This window comes from Miscanthus floridulus, chromosome 7 (assembly GCF_019320115.1).
Source record: "Miscanthus floridulus cultivar M001 chromosome 7, ASM1932011v1, whole genome shotgun sequence".
Lineage (NCBI taxonomy): Eukaryota > Viridiplantae > Streptophyta > Magnoliopsida > Poales > Poaceae > Miscanthus > Miscanthus floridulus.
This window is the reverse complement of record NC_089586.1, coordinates 122,841,050-122,861,219: the sequence shown is the minus strand read 5'-3', so window position 1 is coordinate 122,861,219 and position 20,170 is coordinate 122,841,050. Positions and strand designations below refer to the sequence as shown.

The window sequence follows — 20,170 nt, the reverse complement described above, 5'->3', positions numbered from 1 at the left end:
TCGGTGTAGCAGGTAGTGGGGCACTTTGCACCGCGTCTCTATTAATCTGAGTTGTACCCTCTTCCCTGTGGGTCTCAACTGCATCGGGCCCATCATTCATAGACTTAGAGAGCAGTGTCCATGGAATGATCCTGGACTCAGGTAGTTGAGGCGCCATCTGCAATGCCAAGCCTGCACTCCACCAATCTGCGAAAGAACTAAATGTGGGTGGGCTGCTCGTGCTCGGTCCAAGAGGCACGCTCGTGGCATTGGAGAACCATTTGGGCTGCTCAAGGTGCGCTTTTCCTTTGCTCCATTTACTCCACTGATTAGTCCTCAACATGTTTCTATCCAAACGTTGTTGCCCAATGCAATTCGCTGCAATATGTCCCCCACGCAGGCACTTGTGACATCTAATCTTGAATTTGCAGCCACTCCTTGAATGACTGTTTGAGAGGCAACGTGAGCAAATCCTGGAGTTTCCTGTCCATGGTAGATTCTGAGCAGGGTGAATAGCAGTGGGAGGATGACTCGTCCCAAGGCCTAAATTCAAATTCAAATCCATCAGAGAAGAGTCGGCTGCTTTTCCGCGCCCATTATTGACTGATTTCTCCCTGTTGATCAGGTTCTTCCCGACTGAACTTTGGGCCTGGCTATGGAAATGTCGGTGAGGAGGGACTGCACAAGAACCCAAGCATCTTCTGGGAAAATCAAACGATCGAAAACTGATTGTTTGATTGAAAGTCTGTTTGATTCTGCCAAAATGCCGAACTTGTGCTTGATCGGAAGGCTGTTTGCTCCTGTCAAAATACAAGACTTTACAGCATCCACATAACTTAGGTGCTTTGGCCTTTGCTGAGGACCTTTAACTGACACCCAGGAAGCATCTTCTTCTTTGTTGAAAGCTGCAAGCTCAAGATCCCAACGAGGGCCTCCGTTGCCCCAAAGATGAAAAAAGATCTTATAGCTAGAGCATTCGAAGCTGACCAGCTTGAAGATGTGAAAGCCCACACTTTTAGAAGAAACCGAAAAGCTAAACACCCGAGGACCAAGCTAGAGAACGCAAAAATCCTGAGTAACACCTCCAATGGTGGCTTGAAGGAGAAGACCCACCGAGAGAGGGCAAAGACGAAACTTGCAACGACCAAACGAAGCAACCAGAAAGAAAACATCAGAAGAAACACACGCTGGAGAGACTGGGAGCCCAAACCTCTGGTTGATGGCGGCTTGGACTCCAAAGCCCGGGCGGAAACTGAGGCCTGGGAGCTCCATCCCAGGCTGGATGGCGCTTACTTAGAGACGCCCTAGGAGAGCTTTAGGCAGGGAGGACACCGGGTGAGAAGACGAGTCATCTTGACTGAGCGTTCCCATCTTAGCGAGCTTCAGAGAGATGCCATGGCTTCAGCGGCAAAACATCGAGCAGCTTGCGGGCATACTCCGCAGCGGCCACCCACTTCCAGCTTAAGCTCCAGTGAAACGTCAGCGGTCAGGTGCAAACTCCAGCAGGGCTCAACCAAGGACCGGACACCAGCCAATATCGGAGAGGTCTGTGACGGTTTGGTAATTGTCGCCGTGGCCGGATTGGCCATCGGCGCAAGCGGGGGGAGGGCGACGCCGCAGCTGTGGGAGAGCGCACCCCCCCCCCCCCCCCCCCCCCGAGGCGCGCGCGGGAGGAAGCTACGGTGGGCGGCGGCGGTGGGCAGGCGTCGATGGGCAGGCGGTGGCGCCGCTAGCTGCTCACCTAGCAGTTCTACGGATGTGGACGACTTGAGTGTTTCGTCTCTGATTTCTCCTCACGCGGTCGTCGGTCACCATCGCAGCAAGGACGACGGTCAGTCCCAACAATTTAAGTACCGCTGATCAAGCCTTCGATCAATGGTAATATGGTAATGCTTTGTTCAGGGCGTTTGGGACGCCTCGTTCCCATCTGAACGCATCGAACCATCCACGTAGACAAAAGCACTCTGCATGCTGTGCTTGCCTAGCTCCACACGTGGTGCTCGCTCCCACCCGCGCAGATTCGCGTTCGCCCCGCCTGTTGTAGTGCATCGTCAGCGCCGAGGTATAGGGCCACGCCGCCGTCTTTGTCGCCAATTTTTTTTTAGCCACGCTGGCCTAATGTCTTTCCTCACCGCCGTCCCCAAGCCGCAGCGCCGGCCTGCCGCGGCCGACTCCACCACGGCGAGGCACCTCCTTCCGACTACCGCGACTGCCTCCACTGCATCAGGTGCCACTATACGCTGTGGCGGTCACCTCCACCGCATTAGTTCGCCGCGTCGCCCGTTGTGTTGAAAACACGTGTTGTAAACGTACGTTACAAATGTTTTATATGTTTTAGATGTATGTTGAAAGTGTTTTATACTAATGTTGCAAAAGTAGATTGGAATGTTGAATATGTTGCAATGGTTTATACACATATGTTGCAAACGTCTGTTTCCTATGCTTCATCTGTTTTTAAAGCATATGTTGTAAGTATGTTTATCTGGATGTTGCATATGTTTCACACATTGGTGTAAGTGATTTATTTAGATGATGCTTATGGGTTGCAATAGTTTTTAATTGTTTTTTACGTGTTTTTTTTAACTATTTTAGACGTATGTTTCGAGTTTTTATGTTGCAAGTATTGTATTGGGATGTTTTAAAAGTAAATTTAGTGTTTCACGTAGGATATGTGTGGATGTGTGTGGAAAGCAGGAGGGGTGCGAGCGGTCACCGCGCAAGCGCCTGGCGCAGGCCCTCATGTGGGCGCGCGAAAGGCAGGTACGATCGGGCGACGTCCGAGCTGCGCGGGCCCTCACGTGGACGGGTGAAATGGAGGCCCTCACGTGGACGTCCGTCCGGATGTCAAACGCTAGCAGTGCCGTTGGATCAATCTATCACTTTTGCGAATTCTACTGGTAGATTGCGAGACTGGTGGCGGCTATTTGACCTAGTCGTGGGGAATTTAGGAAGAAGAGAACTACCACCCGGGCGATCAGGTGCCGAGAGCCTAAGCATCTTGCATGCAAGGGCGATCAGGAGTAATTATTATGCAATGATATTTTTTCTATATATTACTGTACCATATATCATAAATATTATAAATAGCATATGCGATTGACAGCAATCACGTCACCGACCCCAAACAATTTTTTTCCTTTCGCTCCAACATACTTTCCTTTTCGTGGAATATTTTTCTTATATCTTATGCCACACCTAAGCCTATGTGTCTTCTATCCACTACTCCTCCGTTTAAAAAAAATACAATTCCCAGTTTCCATGAATCAAACAAATTCACATTTCATCAAATAGATTTAAAAAAGTACTAATATTTATAATTTTAAATAAGTAACATTAGATTAATTATAAAATATAGTTTTATAGTAAATCTATTTAAAAATAAAAATATTCTATTATTTTCTATATATAAACCTGGTCAACCTCAAAAAAAGAAGAAATTTAGATATTTGGAACTCCAAACATTGAGCTTCGCAGTTTTGATATTCGTAACGTGGGCTTCGCAAAAATAGGTCTCAAAACATGTGACACTTGATTTCCATGCCATTTTGTGTACTTCCTCTCTTTTCTAATCTCTATACTCGTATTTGGCGCTGAAAAGAACAATATTACCCTTCTGTCCTTTTGCACAGTACTATGTACGTACACCCGGCCCTTCCCCTTGCCGGCGCTAGGCAGGCAGGCATCGTGGCCGCCGCCTGGGCAGGCTGGCTGGCTGGCGCTGCCGCCGCTGGGCAGGCAGACAGGCCGCCGCCGCCGCCTGGGCAAAATATTTTATGCCGTCGGGTGGCCGGCCGTCCATGGACTCCGGAGTGTCGAGGGGGGTCCAGGTCAGGGATTGGGCGTCGGGCGGCCTACGAAACGTTGGGCTCGTGTCCATGCATATGCAAATTAACAGAAGGGTAATATTGTCCTTTCAGGTGCCAAATACAAGTATAGAGATTGGAAAAGAGAGGAAATAACTGCGAAGCGTAATGTTTGAAGTCCACGTTATATTTTTTTGAGACGGAGTATATACTCCTTCCATCTGAAAAAATGCTTCTAGAATTTTTAGAACAGATTAGTGCTTAATGTAAATTATCCAAGTACCCTTATTTATTAAAGGTGAGACATAGTAATTAAGGAATATAAGCCCCCTCATTTCATTAAAAGGAATACACGGCGTCATGCAGATTGCAATATTGTCCAACAGCTAAACATCAAGTTTCTGAGATATTTTTAAAATCCTAAAATATGAAGTTTTATGAAATGGGGAGTACATACAATAGTGTTAAAATTAAATGAGATTTCACGTTCGTCGAGAGGGTCTATAAATTACAAGATTAATAAAAAAAAATGCACCGTTAAATTTTATGATGCTTTGACGATCTAGATTTAACCAAATAGTCCATATCAAATACAACATGTTTCACATCTCAACAATGCCAAACATCATAATCCAATACTAATACAAAAAGAATAGTCCTATACTATCTACAAAAGAAAATGCTAGGTTAATTTTTAAAAATAAATTTTTAGCCAAAGAAAAGGAAATAAAACATCATTATTTAAAAATACTTCTCCTCTATTTCACGTGCCTGAATTTTAAGATGATTTCAGACAACACTCTCATATCACAAACTAGTACAAGTCAACTGTTATTTTTTGATTTGTTATTTGTCTTTATGTCATAACATATTAAATTTTTGTCTTTGTCTGCCTATAGAAATAATTGTAAATTGCTAATTGCCTTTGTGCCAACACAAATCAGATTTTATCAGGTTTGTGGTTTTATCTAGCGAGTTTTTTATTCTCGGTAGCAAAAATTACAGATTGCGTCTACAAAAATGGCAAGGAACGAAATTTGCAATTTTAATATAAAATATATGCAAATAATCATCGTCTGAAAGAAAGCTAAAATTCAGACATCTGAATTTTTGCAAGTCCCATTTAAAAATAAAAAAGAAATACAATCATGAAGGAAATAGGGAAGGGAACGGAATTGGACCAATGGGCATGTTCTAAGCATTGGAGGTTGCAGCGATGTGCGGCTCTAGAACGATGACGATGATGAGTAGAGCAAACGGACGGAGAAAAATGTAAACATATTTACCTATACTTACAACTCAAGGTATTATATAGTTCCAAATTATATTCTAGAGGGTAACCACATCTGGACCCTAATTTCGTGATTTGGAGCTTTGATGGTTGATGAACATAAGTGTTGCCACTAACGTGTGTTTTGCAGCGGTATTCTCATTTGAGTCAGTCACAAGTTGATTGGCCACAAGTGTCTTGGCACCAAAGATTTAGTTCCGTGATTGGAGTATGGTGCGAAGGATATTCATGAAGACTAAGAACACTATAGAGAAAATGTATGGTTGGTGCTCGGAAACATTTGTTGTAGTGTGTACTACGACTTTGTTTTTCCTTTGAAGGCGTTCATCTTGAGAGAGTCTAAGTAAGAGTATTTTGATGCACAAGAGGCTAACTCTCACTTAAAAACATGATTGTAAGGGACCCCATTGAAGTGTTTTCAAGTAAAGGATACCAAAGAAATTGAATTGGTAGAGGTTGGAACTGAAACGGGCTGAAAAACAGTGCCAGAGTATATGCCGGACGATAAGGTTGAACCGTGGCGGATTGTCCGATGGTAGTATGCTCCGGACAGAAATGACTTTTTCTCTATCACAGAGCGTTCATCATATGATCCAGTGTGCCTATGTGGCACCCGACAGATCATCCGATGAGACCCAATTTGACTTAGTGATAAGTTGGCTACCCCACCAATGTGTGTTGTATATGATGCGGTGTGCCTGTGTGGCACTCGGTGGACCATCCGGTGAAGTCAAACTTGACTTGATGACAAGTTGGCAATTTTGCTTATTTGAAAGATCGGATATGGAAAAGAATGCAAGGGTGGAATGAAAAGTTTTTGTCATGGACAGGTAAGGAGATTTTAATCAAGGCTGTTGCCCAGTCGATGCCGACATTGCTATGGGATGTTTTGATTTGTCCAAAACTTCGTGCGATCAAATTAGTACAATGATCTGGTGGAATCAGCAAGAAGGAAAGCACAAGATCCACTGGTTGAGCAGGGAGAGACTCATGCAGCCCAAGAAGGAAGGGGGCCTCGGGTTCAGAGACATATATGCTTTTACCTTGCGATGCTTGCTAAACAGAGTTGGGGACTTTTGAAAGATCCAGATTCACTTTGTGCGCAGGTGCTGAAGGCTAAATATTTTGCAAACACCTCTGCCCTGGAGGCTAAGCCAAAGGCGAATATGTCATATACTTGGCGTAGCATATTGCGAGGGCTGCAAGTGATTAAGCAAGTAATGATATGGCGGGTCGGCGATGGATGCAATTTAAATATCTGGAAAGATCCCTGGCTGCCGAAGGGTATTTCTAGAATACCGATCACACCAAGAGGTGCTTGCCTATTGACCCAGGTTGCCGAGCTAATTAATCCGGCTACGGGTAGCTGGGATGTTGACTTGGTGAAGGAAACTTTCTGGGAAGAGTATGCTGTGACTATTCTAGCATTGCCGATCCATGAAGAGAGAGAGAACTTTCTTGCTTGGCATTTTGATAACCATGGCAGATTTAGTGTGAAGAGTGCCTATAAAGTCTGTTATGCTGATTTTTTGCCAAACAAGATATCTCAGGTGCACAGGGAAGTAGCAGCAACTATCCTGATCCTGTTTGGAAGATGATCTTGCAGCTAAAATGCCCAAACAAAGTTAAGAATTTTCTTTGGCGTATGGCTCATAATAGTCATCCTTTGCGAGTTAATCTTGTGCAGCGTGGAATGAAGATCGAGTCCCATTGCCCGGTATGCGGGGAGATTGGAGAAGATGGCGGCCATCTTTTCTTCAAGTGCAAATTGGCAAAGGATATTGGGCGACGTCTGCATATAGAGAAGGAACGGCAGGAGATGGCTGCAATCATGTTCGTCAGAGATGCGATCGAGCTGATCCTTGAAAGCGAAGGAAGAGAAAAGGCTGCTGATGGTCATCACGTTATGGTTCATATGGAATGAACGAAATCTCATTAGAGAGGAGGGGCGCAGAAGGAGTGCAGACTTTGTGTCACGATGTATTAAATCGTATGCTGATGAGAACACTGAAGTGCTGAAGGAATGCAGATCTACAGGCAGCATGAGCGTGCGACGAAGAGAAAATGGTGCAAACCTCCATCACATGTACTAAAGCTGAACTGTGATGCTTCTTTCCTGCCAAGCTCATTATCGGGTAGCTGGGGTTTTTTGATCCGGGATGACGCTGGAGATGTGGTCATCACTGGTCGGGGAAAGGTAGATCATCTTCTGAGTGCATTCCATGCTGAGCTTGTGGCGTGCGTCCAAGGTATACAAGCGGCAGCGGACTTGGGGATTGGGCACCTGATTGTTGGAATGCAATCGGTTTGGCTAATCCCGAACTTAATTACAAGATTAATTAAATGTTAAGTTTTTAGTCCACCTGTCATTTATTTTTAACTAAATAAGATCACCTTAGATCTTCTAGGGTTCGGCCCTTGGCCCACAGCGTATCTTATAAACAAGAGGAGACGTCCCTGACCGCTTCATCCACGTGAAACATTTCACACAACTGGTCAATTAGGCGCTGGAGGGTCTAGGAAGGTCGTCTCCCACATCCATCCCGTCCGGGTCCATCTCTTGGCGTTCAGAAGGCCGCCGCTACTCCGTGCGCCCTCCAGCTCACTGACAGAGGGCATCCTAGCCCTTAGGAGGTGAACCTACGTCATCTACATCTACGACCTCCGTCTCCAGCAACACAGATGACATCCACAAGCTCTGGTTAATATCTAAGATTAGTTTCCGCATTAAGATGAGTTAGTGATCATGTTTTAGGCTAAGTTAAGATCCTGTTTAGTCTTAGTTTTATTTCAACACTGATCGCTGAGACAGATGGTAAGATGGTCGTTCAGGCAATCAAGACAAATGATTTCGATGATGCTGTTGTGGGGCTTCTGGTGACGGAGATTAAGAACTTGGTGTCCTCTTGCTTTCTTAGATTTGTTAGGAATTTAGGTATTTTCATTATCAGTTTAATCCAGAAATATAACATCAACAGGTTTGTGACAGTATATATGTGCATGTATATATTTCTTATGAACGTTACACCATGCATAGATGACATACTTATTGCTACAGCAAGAATACAAAATACAGTAATCATAGATATTAGACTGTACCCAGCGGAGGGTCCCATGCCGAGGGCATCGGAGGTTCCATTCGCACTAGTCGACATAGTACGTTGCTCGAAGTCGCGGACCACAGTCGATGCAGGAAGATGTTCGCAGTGCAGTCCCACGAACGGATCACCAGGAAGAAGAAGAAGAAGAAGAAGAAGACACCTTGAAGTTCTAGAGAGAGGACTGATCCAAGAGCGATCTCCAGGAAGAAGATGTACGAGCAGTCACTGATCGCTCCCCAAAAACCTAATCGTCACTCACCCCATGCAGGATTCTCAGGCGGACGAGGGTTCCGGAGGCACTGCTCTCCCGCTCCCACGACGGTAACTGATGCAATCAGTTGCCTCCACCATCAAAGAGCGAAACTCCCGTGATAATGTGGATTTAAGTGGCAAAAGACTGCCCACGCCCGCCACGCCCCGGCCGGCGGCGGCGGCGCGCGCGCGCGTGGCACGCTTTTATCCCTTTTCCAGCTTCTCAATTTAGATGAATAATTTTCAACCATATAAGCTGAGTCAGCGTTCAGTCAAAATTCCGCAACACTTAATGTTACGTACCATAGAGTTTTATTTGATTCATTAAATATTATATGGGCCAAGCCCATATTATATCCAACAAGTTTTCAGTGTGTTTTCAAATGTCGAGAGTGTAATTAAGCTGCTCACGAGCTAGCTGTGCTAGGTCTGTTATGTAATCAGGGTGAGGAGCAGATTATGAGTTCTGTTCCTGATAGCGTTCAGGTACTTGTGGCTAACGATTTGTTAGCTGTTGAGTAATGAAATTTACCCAGTTTCAGGAAAAAAAAAGGTTGTTGGATTGTGTCATATGATCCGAAGGAGACTTAGTGACATCGTGGTGGATCATCAGACAACCCTAGGTTGACTACATGACAAGTTTAGCCATGTATCAATGGTGCAACGTATGATCCAGTATGATTGTGCGACACATCAGTGTATCATACGGTGAGGAATAATCTGGTATATTTTCCAATTAGTCATTGCAGGAATCAGCCATTGTTAACAGATGAAGTACTAATCTCGAATACAAGCGGTAGCTATCCCGTATTAGAAGTAATATAAGCTAGGAAAAATGCAGGTCCAATCTGCTAAAACTCTTCCTACCGGACGAGGCACAAATTTGGCTCAGTTTTTCTCCCAGACGGCGTAGCCATCTCCGTGCGCTACGACCTTGAAGCCTTGTGGGATGAGGGGTGCACAATCGAATCTTGGTCCGACCTTCACGATGACCTTGCCGTCGATCTCAGCGAGGTACAGGTCCGCGTCGGCCTTGATGATGCGCAGCTCGCTGTCCGGCTTGATCCCGTGGCGGTTCCTGATGGACACCAGGTGTGCGATCTCATTCTTGAGGCCCGAGTCGAAGAAATGATCGTAGAACTGCGGAAGCAGAAATATAATCACAATTTTTGTCTTGAGTTCATCCGGATCTTGCACGGAAATTTATAACTTTTCAGATTCAGGACAGAAGTCAAGAACTCACGATGCATGGGTTCCCCGGGTGTGTGAGGATGTAGGCGTAGCCCTGAATGACCTTGTCGGCGGGGAAAGGCCACATGTGCTGCGTCGAGCCAGTGTCGTGGTTGTCGATGAATGTGACGGCCTTGGCCGGCCACCACCCGATCATGCCGGGCGCCTTGCCGTCGGCTCCCCGCAGCCGCCACAGCTCACCATCGACGGCGACGTTGAGGATGCCCTTGGTGGTGAAGTCGAACGCCGTGGCCGGGCTGGCCTTGCCGCCCACACGGTCCACCCAGTTCACCAGCTCCTGCCGGTGCGCGTTCTGGTCTTGGAAAGGCTTGCCGTCGCCGCCGTAGGCTAGCGAGGTCCATAACTCGGCGACGGCGAACGAGGGCTTGGCGTTGTCGATATAGATCTTGGCAACCTCGGCAGAGTAGCCCTTGGCGAAGTCGAGGCGCCACGCGTCGAAGCCGATGTCCGTCTTGAGCCAGTTGAGCCAGCCGATGAGTTCGCGCTGGACGCGCGGGTTGAGGTGGTCGATGTCCGGTGCGCCGGGAAAGTCCAGGCCGGTGTCGGGGTTCCCCGTTCCATCGGAGTACACCTTGTCGTCGCTGCAGATCATGTGGGGGCCCCAGTCGAGGCGGGAGTCCGGCGTGCCGCCCTCGAAGAGGCAGTAGATGCCGCGGCCGTCCTTGTGCTCCGCCGTGCGGTGGTTGATGACGATGTCGGCGATGACCTTGACGCCCTTGTCGTGGAACGCCTTGATCAGGGACTTGAGCTGCGCCTCGTTGCCGTACTTGGACGCGTCAAGATCGTACAGGCGCCCCGGCAGGTAGCCTGCGCACGTAACCGCGCCAAAGAGACGTGCAGTACAGCAGTAGTCACAGGTTAGCATATGCAGGACAGTGAAGCACGCAGTGGTCGGAGTTACAGAGAGCAGAGGAGAAAGCAGACACCTTGCTCGGCGACAGAGTGCGACGCCGGAGGGAGCCAGACGTGGGTGATGCCGGCCTCGGCGATGTCGTCCACCTTGCCCATCAGGAATTTGTACCATCCCCCGCTCTGCTTCCAGGATTCCCAGTTGAAGCCCTGATGCAATGCAACCAACATACACACAAAAGTTTCACAGCCAGGCCACTACTCCGATCGAGACAGAGGGTCCGGTACAAAACGAACCACAGGGAGATCGTGGTATGTAGTATGCTAGTATTTACTTGGTGTCGACGTCGATGTTACCTGAAACAGGACTTGGCCGAGTGCCAAATTGGAGGACAGTCCAAGAAGCACGAGTAAGAAGCACATGCACAAGCCTGTGCTCGCCATGTGCACCCTGTTGTTTTGTTCACTTCAAGTGCTTGCACTGCCTGGAACTAGGTGAGATGTGTGGGAGCAACTAGTGTGACTGCTCGTTATTTATAGGCGAAGGCGAGCAAGTTCTGGTCATCGGGTGTTTAACTTGCATGTCCTTCTGGATGTGCGGCGACATGGCTTTGCACTGCAAATAAAGATAGTCTTTTTTTATGAGTGGCCAGTGGTTTCGGTGAGTTTATTGTTTTTTTCTAGTATAATTTGCATCTTTCCTAGTAGTTTATCAAATTGGCAACAAATTAATTACACACAGTTATGGTACGCAGTTATTCAAATAATATATACTAAAAATAGTTAGCAACTCCTAAGGGTAGTCCCAACTCAGGAACTAGGGTGGTTTTTATGTTTATTAATTAGAGTGTCAATTAAACAAAATGATGATTGGGCATGGAATTAAAGAAGAGAGACGATGAAATAGTTTTTTAGATAAGGAACTATGTCTAAATGAGATCCAAAATATAAAGAGATGTGATAGCTACATGATGGAGAGAAAAGATACATGATTGGATAAAAATTTATTTTGAAGAAACTATTCATTAGAAATGTGATTTCTATATGTAGTATCTACATGATTTAGTAACTATAGAAATTACTCCGTCCATTCTAAATTATAAGTCGTTTTAGTTTTCTAGATACATAGCTTTTATTATATACTTAACATAATGTGTATGTAGATGTGTAATAAAAAATTAGAGTAAATTTCACTGACGGTCCTCGAACTTGTCCCGAGTTCTCTTCTAGGTCTTGCTACTTTTAAATTGCACATTCAGCTCTCTAAACTTGTCCCGAGTTCTCATCCAGGCCTTGGTACTTTTAAATTGTGCACTCAACTCGCTGAACTTGTCCCAAGTTATCATCCCGGTCCTGTAATTTTCATATTGCACACTCAGGTCCCTAAATTTGTATTCTTGTACCACTATGGCCCATTCGGCCTCGCACCACTGTCCTCTCCTACACCACGCCACACATGCCTGACTTACTCGCATAGCCACATAGCGTTGCACCATGCTCGCCCTACTACCCTGCGCCTGTCTATGTTGCATTGTCGGTGTGGTGTCATACCCATGTTGCCACGCTAGGCCATGCCATGCCCGCTCGCGCCGTCAGGCCATGTGCTACATGTTGATGGTCCTTACACCTCAATTCTAACCATCAACACTCCGACATATTGACCATAAAACCAACATAAAAGCAAAGTTTTTGCTATAATTGTACTTGGTTCAACTTCTACTTGGAAATTTGTGCTTGTAGGGCAAATTAGTAAAAAGGCGTCAACACAAAACTTCAAGAAGGCAACTAACGTAGCACGGGTCTATGGCCCACCTAGTGGGGTCGGCCGACCCTAATAGGGTCACCCGACCTTGCTCTCTTCACTGCCACGTCACTAATCCATGGGTTGCCAAAGAAACACATTTGTGCAAGCTGTGGCACGACGATCTTCTGTCAGTGTCGGTTTGATCCGATGGCCACCAGGACGCTTCCCATGGATTGAATGGCCCACCACCATCCACTAGAACAAGTTACCAACTCCAAACCACCTTAAATAACTACCAAACGCCACCAGGTAGCATCAAGAACCGTTGGATGGCATGGCAGTGCCATCCTAGGGTCGCCCGACCCTAGGAGGGTCACCCGACCCCACTTGGCCACTCCACCGCCTCTGCCACTCCTACAAGTACCCCCCCTACACACTATAAAAGGAGCTTTTGGCGCCAAGTGAAGCATCCATTCTAAGAAGAAGCAAGCAAGAGATGTGTTGAGCTTATGTGAAACCATATCATTGGTATTAGAAGATAGGGAGAGAGTGAGGAGAAGTTTGGGTAGGGGCTAGGCCTGTCGGCAACCTCTTATACTTGTACCTCGACGGATGCAACTCTAATCGAGCAAAGTGCAGGATTGTCTATGGGTTTCACCACTTGGTTAGAGTGCTCTGATCTCACTTCATCGGGACCCAGATCAGAGTACTGAGTTTATAGATTAAGCATGGTGCTTAGGCTATAGCTTGCCTATGTTTACGGCTAGGCCTTGGGATAGATTGTGGTAGGTGGCACGTGGTCATAGCCCTGTCCATCCTCTATATTCCACCACAATAAGACTCTTAAATCGCAGGGCTCATTGCATTCCTGGTCTAATTAATCCTTTTGTGTTAATTAGGGTAGGCTGCGCCCCGAAGTAAACAACTTTGATATCTTCAACCTTGTTCTTACCTTTTATTAGATAATCCATAGGAAGTCCTCTCTACCCACATATCTTACCTTACTCGCTCTAGTCTTAGGCGTTCTTTGTTCTTACTCTTGTCACTTCTCGTTCCCCGTGGGAATTGCTCATATGCAATGAGCTCCTTCATCTCACTAGTTGCTCATATGCCTCTTCATCTTCTCCACCGAGCCACATGCGGCTCTTTCATCTCACTAGTTGAGCACTTGCAACATGTCCAAGCCACCTCTCCACCATTGCTTTCTCACACTAGTGTACTTGTGGACTAATCACCTGTGTATCTCGATATAAACACATATTAGACCACCTAGGTTGTTACTCAATTATCAAAACCAAACTAGAGCCTTTCAGGAACTGAGTGCGAGGAGATGGCGAGAATGACTATGAGCTCCTGCGAGACGGGGAAGAGGAAGGAGTGCAGTGGTGGCATTGAATCCGACTACTACAAAGCAAGAGCTGGCACCACAATGAGGTGGAGCAGGAGCTAGGAGGACCACGGCAACGAAGGCTTGACTGGGACATGTGGTAGGGCAAACACGACCAACTGACATAGCAAGTACTAGAAAGCAAGGTCTACACATCCCTCGTGAGCTCCCACCACACATCCTTGCCCCCGTGTGGTACACAACTATGGGCGGACGAACGCTATGCAGTGCGGTGTGGCTGCACGAGTGTGGTGGGCACATGCAACATAGTGTGGGGAAAGGGGATGGACCAGGATGGTATAGTAATACAAGTTTAGGAAGTTGATTGTGTATTTTAAAAATATCGGGACTAGGATGAGAACTTGGGACAAATTTAGGGAGCTGGATGTGCAATTTGAAAATTCCAGGACCTAGATGAGAACTCAGGACAAGTTTAGAAAACTAAATATGCAAGTATCAGGACCTAGATGACAACTCAGGACAAGTTCGAGGACCACCGGTGAAATTTACTCGAAAAAATACGTAGAAAAGCCCGAACAACTTTCAATTTAGATAAAAGGGAGTATCTCATGAGTTTGAGTTAAAACTACCCTAATAAAACTATTGGAAAATTTGTTAGCCCTGTAGTGTTGGGATTTGAGAGTAGATAGGTGCAGATCCATTTGATTGCTGGGCACATGAAATTCACAACTATGTAATGGAATACTACTTTCTCAATCGATATTCAGGTGTGTCCTAACCCCTAAATCAAACTTTGTTAATTTTGATCATTAACATCTTTAAATTTATACTCATAAAAAATCTTAAATTTTATAAAGATAAAAAAGCATAATATTGAGTTTGTCAGATTTGTTAATTAGGAAACTACATGTATAACCCTTTTCAATTAAGATGTTTTTTGACACAAAAACTGTGTGGGAGATCCCCATAGTGGTTTTAAATATATTTAAAAGGAGGTTAACAGAGTTACAGACCTGAATTAACTGAAAGCATCTAGCAAAAGAGAAAGGAGGACCTAAGGTTTTTCTTGAATCTAATTGACTGTACAAGGCACTCGTTCTTAAAATTAGCGAGCCAAAGTATATGAGTAGGGTCCCTTCTCTGAAAGATCTCGTCATTACGCAGCTTCCAAAGTTTCCAAGAAGCTATAAGCACGACCTCTGTGAAAAAAGTCAGACCCTGGAGCTCTCTCTTTCACGAACCGTTCTCGAAGAGGAAGGGCGACGTCCCAATGGAAGTTGATGGTAGACCAGCAATGTTGTGGAAACGGGTAGGAAAAGAAGACGTGCTCAATGTGTTCTTCTACCCCATCATTGCACATTACACATAACGCGTCATCTTGAGTATTTAGGTGCCTCCTTCTCAGCATTGCTTTCGTATTTAGCCGGTCCACCAGGATTAACCAAGCAAAGGATTTCACTCGTGGTGTGCAGCGAGAAGACCTCCAGATCATTTTGTAGATGGGATGTACCTCCATGGTGCTGAAGACATACGCATAAAACTTTCTAGAAGAGTATCTAGGGCCCCAAAGTGACTCCCACGAGTCTGAGGATTTCTCATCATATGGTATGGCATCGAGGTGATCTTGAAGGAGTTGGAGCTCATCAAAAGCTTGTGTCAACAGAGGAAGTTCAGTTAAGATGTTGCTAGTTAAAGTTAGATTTTTTTTTTTTTGACTTGGAACAACATTAAATTAAACATACTTATATTTCTTTTATCATAGGAAATGCTTGAGCTAAATGACCCTACACTATTGTAATCATTAATAATCTTTCGGGCGATCTGGCCATTCATGATGTCAAAATAAGCATATAAGATGAGTTGTACTACAATCTGGCATGTGTTGAATGAGCTACATGTTATTCAGGAGTTTGTAACTGCCTTGTGCTAAGGAATGGGTGGCTATCTAACGAAAGATAGGTACACAATGGGAAGTTATATGTAATGTATGCTAGAACGTCAAAGGGGACGTAGCTCATATGGTAGAGCGCTCGCTTCGCATGCGAGAGGCACGGGGTTCGATTCCCCGCGTCTCCAATTGTTTTTACTCTTGTTTTATTTACTCATCAAGTTGAGCATTCTAGTCTCTCTCTATCTCTCTCTTCTTTTTTCTTTATACAGGTTACATGCACAAGCTCAGCATGATTACCCAACTTGACTTCAGGAGCACTTCATTTTTCTCTGATTGATGATGATGATAAAAGGACCTGATCTATGCTTGTTATACATACATAGTAGGGCATCAAAACTACTCTCTGCTTTGAAGGAAATTCATTTGTGCTAGTTCTGCAGAGTTGGTACAGCATCTGACAACTTATCAGCCAGTCATGGCTACCGGCTTGGAAACGGAGTCTGCTTATACAGAAGCATGAGCAATGAGCAGGAAAAGGCGGTTTGGCGGATCGCAAAAGGATGCGGAGACCTGCAACCGCAAGGTAAAGCTTGGAGTACGAACCGATTTAAATCCGGGGTGAAATTCGCCGTGCCCATGCTAAAAAAAAAACCGTGTTTCCCCTACCTTATCCTCGTAAATCTGGGTGAAATATCATGTGGGCTACCTTATCCTCGTCAAGAAATCGACGTGGATCACTTATGGTTCTCGAACGAATGCAGCCCAGATAAAACTTCCAGCACCGCTTTTGATCCGAGAATGGTGTAGGGTCGAGGAGTAGAGCTGTCAAGTAGTTCAGGCTCTCTTGCTGGAAGTTGCTGGAGTCGAAACTCATAGCCCCTAGAGTTATCCGCTTCGAGAGACGAACCATATCCTGAATTGAACCTGTAAATACATACTGATACTCCTACAGTAGATCGAAGCAGTATACAGCCTGCACGTACGCGTGGTCAAATACCACAGCATGCAGTGTCCATGGTTTCTTTTCTTCAGTTGTGCAGGAAACGTTGCAGCATCGTCATATGTCTAGCTAGTTGACCTTGCCTTTGAGGGCTGCAAATATCTGAACGCTAGATTTTTCTACAGTGACACTGACACTAGTAAACTGTAAATGCCCTCTGATGAGGACCTCTGAAGTCTGAACGTTCGTGACCCTGCAGATTTTCTGTCGCAACTCGCCGTCGATTCTCGATCTGTATGTAACCCAGCATCCTCGCAAACGCCATGCCGTTCGCGGTTGCTGGTTCTCTTCTCCAATCGATCGGTTGCGCGCGGACGCAGTTCCGCCGCGTGTTTTTGCTTCAGGATTGCTCACGCACGTTACCGATCCGCATCAGGGGTAACAGACAAACGTCTTGACCGGGGCTGCCTTCGTCTATGGATGGGCTCACGGGCCGATGACAAGTTCCGGCGGCGGCTGGTTATTAATGCACTGTGAGAAAGCAACGCTCAAGCCTCAAGCTCAAGCACATCCGGCATGCATGCTCGCCTATAAATACCCGGCCAGTTGCACCGGCCAGCTCCATCCAGCCATCTCCTCCAGTTCATAAGCACACCAGCAGAGGCGCAGAGCTGAAGAACATGGCGAACAAGCGCTTGCCTTTCGCCCTGTTCCTCGTCCTTCTGGGCCTGTCGTCCAATTTGGCTGCCGGGAAAATCCTGTTCCAGGTAAGTTTTAGTGTTGTTCATCACACATCAGTGGCTAACAATGGTTTCTACTGAGATTGAGATTGAGTTCATGCCACCTTCCACCAGGGCTTCAACTGGGAGTCGTGGAAGCAGAACGGAGGATGGTACAGCTTCCTGATGGGCAAGGTGGACGACATCGCCGAGGCCGGCATCACCCACGTCTGGCTCCCTCCGGCGTCGCACTCTCTCGCCGAGCAAGGTGCTTGCTTTCTCCTCTACTCTGTAACTCCCACGGTCCAACTAGTGCGCTGCAAACAAGCCAGGTGCTTCACTGTCTTGCGTGTGCTAACCTGTGGGCTGTGACGACCGCACGTCTCCTTCGCGTGGTGACGTGCACAGGTTACCTGCCAGGACGCTTGTACGATCTTGACGCGTCCAAGTACGGCAACGTGGCGCAGCTCAAGTCCCTGATCCAGGCGTTCCACGACAAGGGCGTCAAGGTCATCGCCGACATCGTCATCAACCACCGCACGGCGGAGCACCAGGACGGCCGCGGCATCTACTGCCTCTTCGAGGGCGGCACGCCGGACACCCGCCTCGACTGGGGCTCCCACATGATCTGCAGCGACGACAGGGCGTACTCCGACGGAACGGGGAACCCCGACACCGGCGCGGACTTCGGCGGCGCACCGGACATCGACCACCTCAACCCGCGCGTCCAGCGCGAGCTCATCGGTTGGCTCAACTGGCTCAAGACGGACATCGGCTTCGACGCGTGGCGCCTCGACTTCGCCAAGGGCTACTCCGCCGACATCGCCAAGATCTACATCGACAATACCGAGCCCTGCTTCGCCGTCGCCGAGATATGGACCTCGCTGGCCTACGGCGGCGACGGCAAGCCTTTCTACGACCAGAACGAGCACCGGCAGGAGCTGGTGAACTGGGTGGACCGTGTGGGCGGCAAGGCCAGCCCGGCCACGACGTTCGACTTCACCACCAAGGGCATCCTCAACGTCGCCGTCGATGGCGAGCTGTGGCGGCTGCGCGGCGCCGACGGCAAGGCGCCCGGCTTGATCGGGTGGTGGCCGGGCAAGGCCGTCACCTTCGTCGACAACCACGACACTGGCTCCACGCAGCACATGTGGCCTTTCCCCGCCGACAAGGTCATGCAGGGCTACGCCTACATCCTCACGCACCCCGGGAACCCATCCATTGTGAGTTCTTGACTTCTGAAAAGCTGTAAATTGCCGTGCATGATCGTGTTGAACTGAAGAAAATTTTGTGATTATATTTCTCTTCCCCAGTTCTACGATCATTTCTTCGACTGGGGCCTCAAGAACGAGATCGCGCAGCTGGTGTCCATCAGGGACCGCCACGGGATCCAGGCGGACAGTGAGCTGCGGATCATCGAGGCCGACGCCGACCTGTACCTCGCTGAGATCGACGGCAAGGTCATCGTGAAGATTGGATCAAGATACGATTGTGAGCACCTCATCCCAGAAGGCTTCCAGGTCGTGGCGCACGGAGATGGCTACGCCGTCTGGGAGAAAAACTGAGGCAAATTTGTGCTTCGTCCGGCACGAAGAGTTTTAGCAGATTTGACCTGCATTTTTATTAGCTTATTGTTCCTACTAATATGGGATAACTACAACCTGTATTCGAGATTTAAGTACTTCGGGAGTGTTTAGTTCTTTAGTCGTTTTTAAAATTCATGTCACATCAAATATTTAGATACTAATAATGAGCATTAAATATAGATTAATTATAAAATCAATTATATAGATGAAGGCGAATTTGCGAGACGATTTTTTAAGCCTAATTAATCTGTCATTAGCACATGTTTAGTGTAGCACCACGTTGTCAAATCATGGACTAATTAGGCTTAAAAGATTCGTCTCACAAATTAGTTGCAAGTTGTGCAATTAGTTTCGTAATTAGTCTATATTTAATATTCCATGCATATATCCAAACATTCGATGTGACATGAATTTTAGGAGGGACTGCAGTAACCAAATAGGGCCTTCATCATCCGTAAATAAGTGAGGATGAGGGGCATGCATCTATATAATTTTGAGGAATAATGGCAGAAAATAACATTTTTTTCACTGAATATGATGGCCGTATGGTTCTTTGTACTGCATTACCAACAGCCAAGATGCAATAGCTGTGGCATAAGAAAACATGTTTCACGAAAGGAAATAATGTTCGAGCAAAAGAATAATGTTTTTTGTTGGTGATGTGATTGTTGTCAATCGTATATGCTATGTATAATATATTCATGGTATATGGACAATAGTCACTCACTCGCTCCTAAGAGCATCTCCAATAGTTAAATAAAACTCCTAAAAATCCTGATTTAGAATGCTCCAAAAGATTATTGCAAACAAAAAAAAAAACTTCTCCAAGGGTTCCTTTTCTTTTTTTCACGATCATGCTGTAGCACATTCTGGCTTTGACTGATCACATCTTGGTTGACCTAAGCACACAACGCCTCCATTTACCCACGCCTGCCATAAGAGCAACTCCAACAGGGCCACACAAATCAGAGCCCCCAAATTTAGACCCCCAAATCCATTTAGGTAGACACTGACAAAAGGGACCCGCTCGCCATCCTCACGCTCTGTCTACTAAGCTATACACACGGGTAGAGGAGAAGCAGCAAGCAGCGCCAGATCCGCGACATTGCGGCGCAGCTTGTCGGGGGTCGGGAAGAGCAGGAGGCGGAGCGGATCGCAAGAGGCGGAGCAGGAACGTCGGGAAACGCCAGCGAGGTGCATGCCGCGCCGGGAGGAGGCCGCGCCGCCGGGCCACGTGGGGAGATGGTCGTGCCTTCGGGCCGTGTCAAGCAGTGGCGGGGCCGCGCTGTAACACTCGTGCCGGGCAGGGGAGGGGACTCGAGCTCGCCGGGAGGGGAGGATTGGCGCTCGTTGGAGCCCAGAGGGGAGGCCGCACGCGGTGGAGGCGGAGGCGGGCGGCTACACTCGCGCGGAGGG

General features: G+C 47.0%; 2 protein-coding genes and 1 non-coding gene across 3 annotated transcripts; 2 read left to right on the top strand and 1 right to left on the bottom strand.

The window, feature by feature from the left end:
* Positions 1-9,236: 9,236 nt before the first annotated feature.
* Positions 9,237-10,700, bottom strand: LOC136467801 (alpha-amylase-like). The gene is made up of 3 exons (XM_066466587.1): positions 10,604-10,700; positions 9,670-10,484; positions 9,237-9,566 (listed from the first exon to the last, which is right to left on the bottom strand). The coding sequence occupies exons 1-3, from the start codon at positions 10,683-10,685 to the stop codon at positions 9,315-9,317; spliced, it is 1,149 nt and encodes a 382-aa protein (XP_066322684.1). The 5' UTR covers positions 10,686-10,700; the 3' UTR covers positions 9,237-9,314.
* A 4,921-nt stretch (positions 10,701-15,621) lies between these two features.
* TRNAA-CGC (transfer RNA alanine (anticodon CGC)) lies at positions 15,622-15,694 on the top strand. The gene has a single exon. It is a non-coding gene; the product is annotated as a tRNA-Ala (tRNA).
* Positions 15,695-17,066: 1,372 nt separating this feature from the next.
* LOC136467800 (alpha-amylase-like) lies at positions 17,067-18,866 on the top strand. Its single transcript, XM_066466586.1, has 4 exons — positions 17,067-17,216; positions 17,304-17,436; positions 17,577-18,391; positions 18,482-18,866. The coding sequence occupies exons 1-4, from the start codon at positions 17,130-17,132 to the stop codon at positions 18,731-18,733; spliced, it is 1,287 nt and encodes a 428-aa protein (XP_066322683.1). The 5' UTR covers positions 17,067-17,129; the 3' UTR covers positions 18,734-18,866.
* The last annotated feature ends 1,304 nt before the right edge of the window (positions 18,867-20,170 follow it).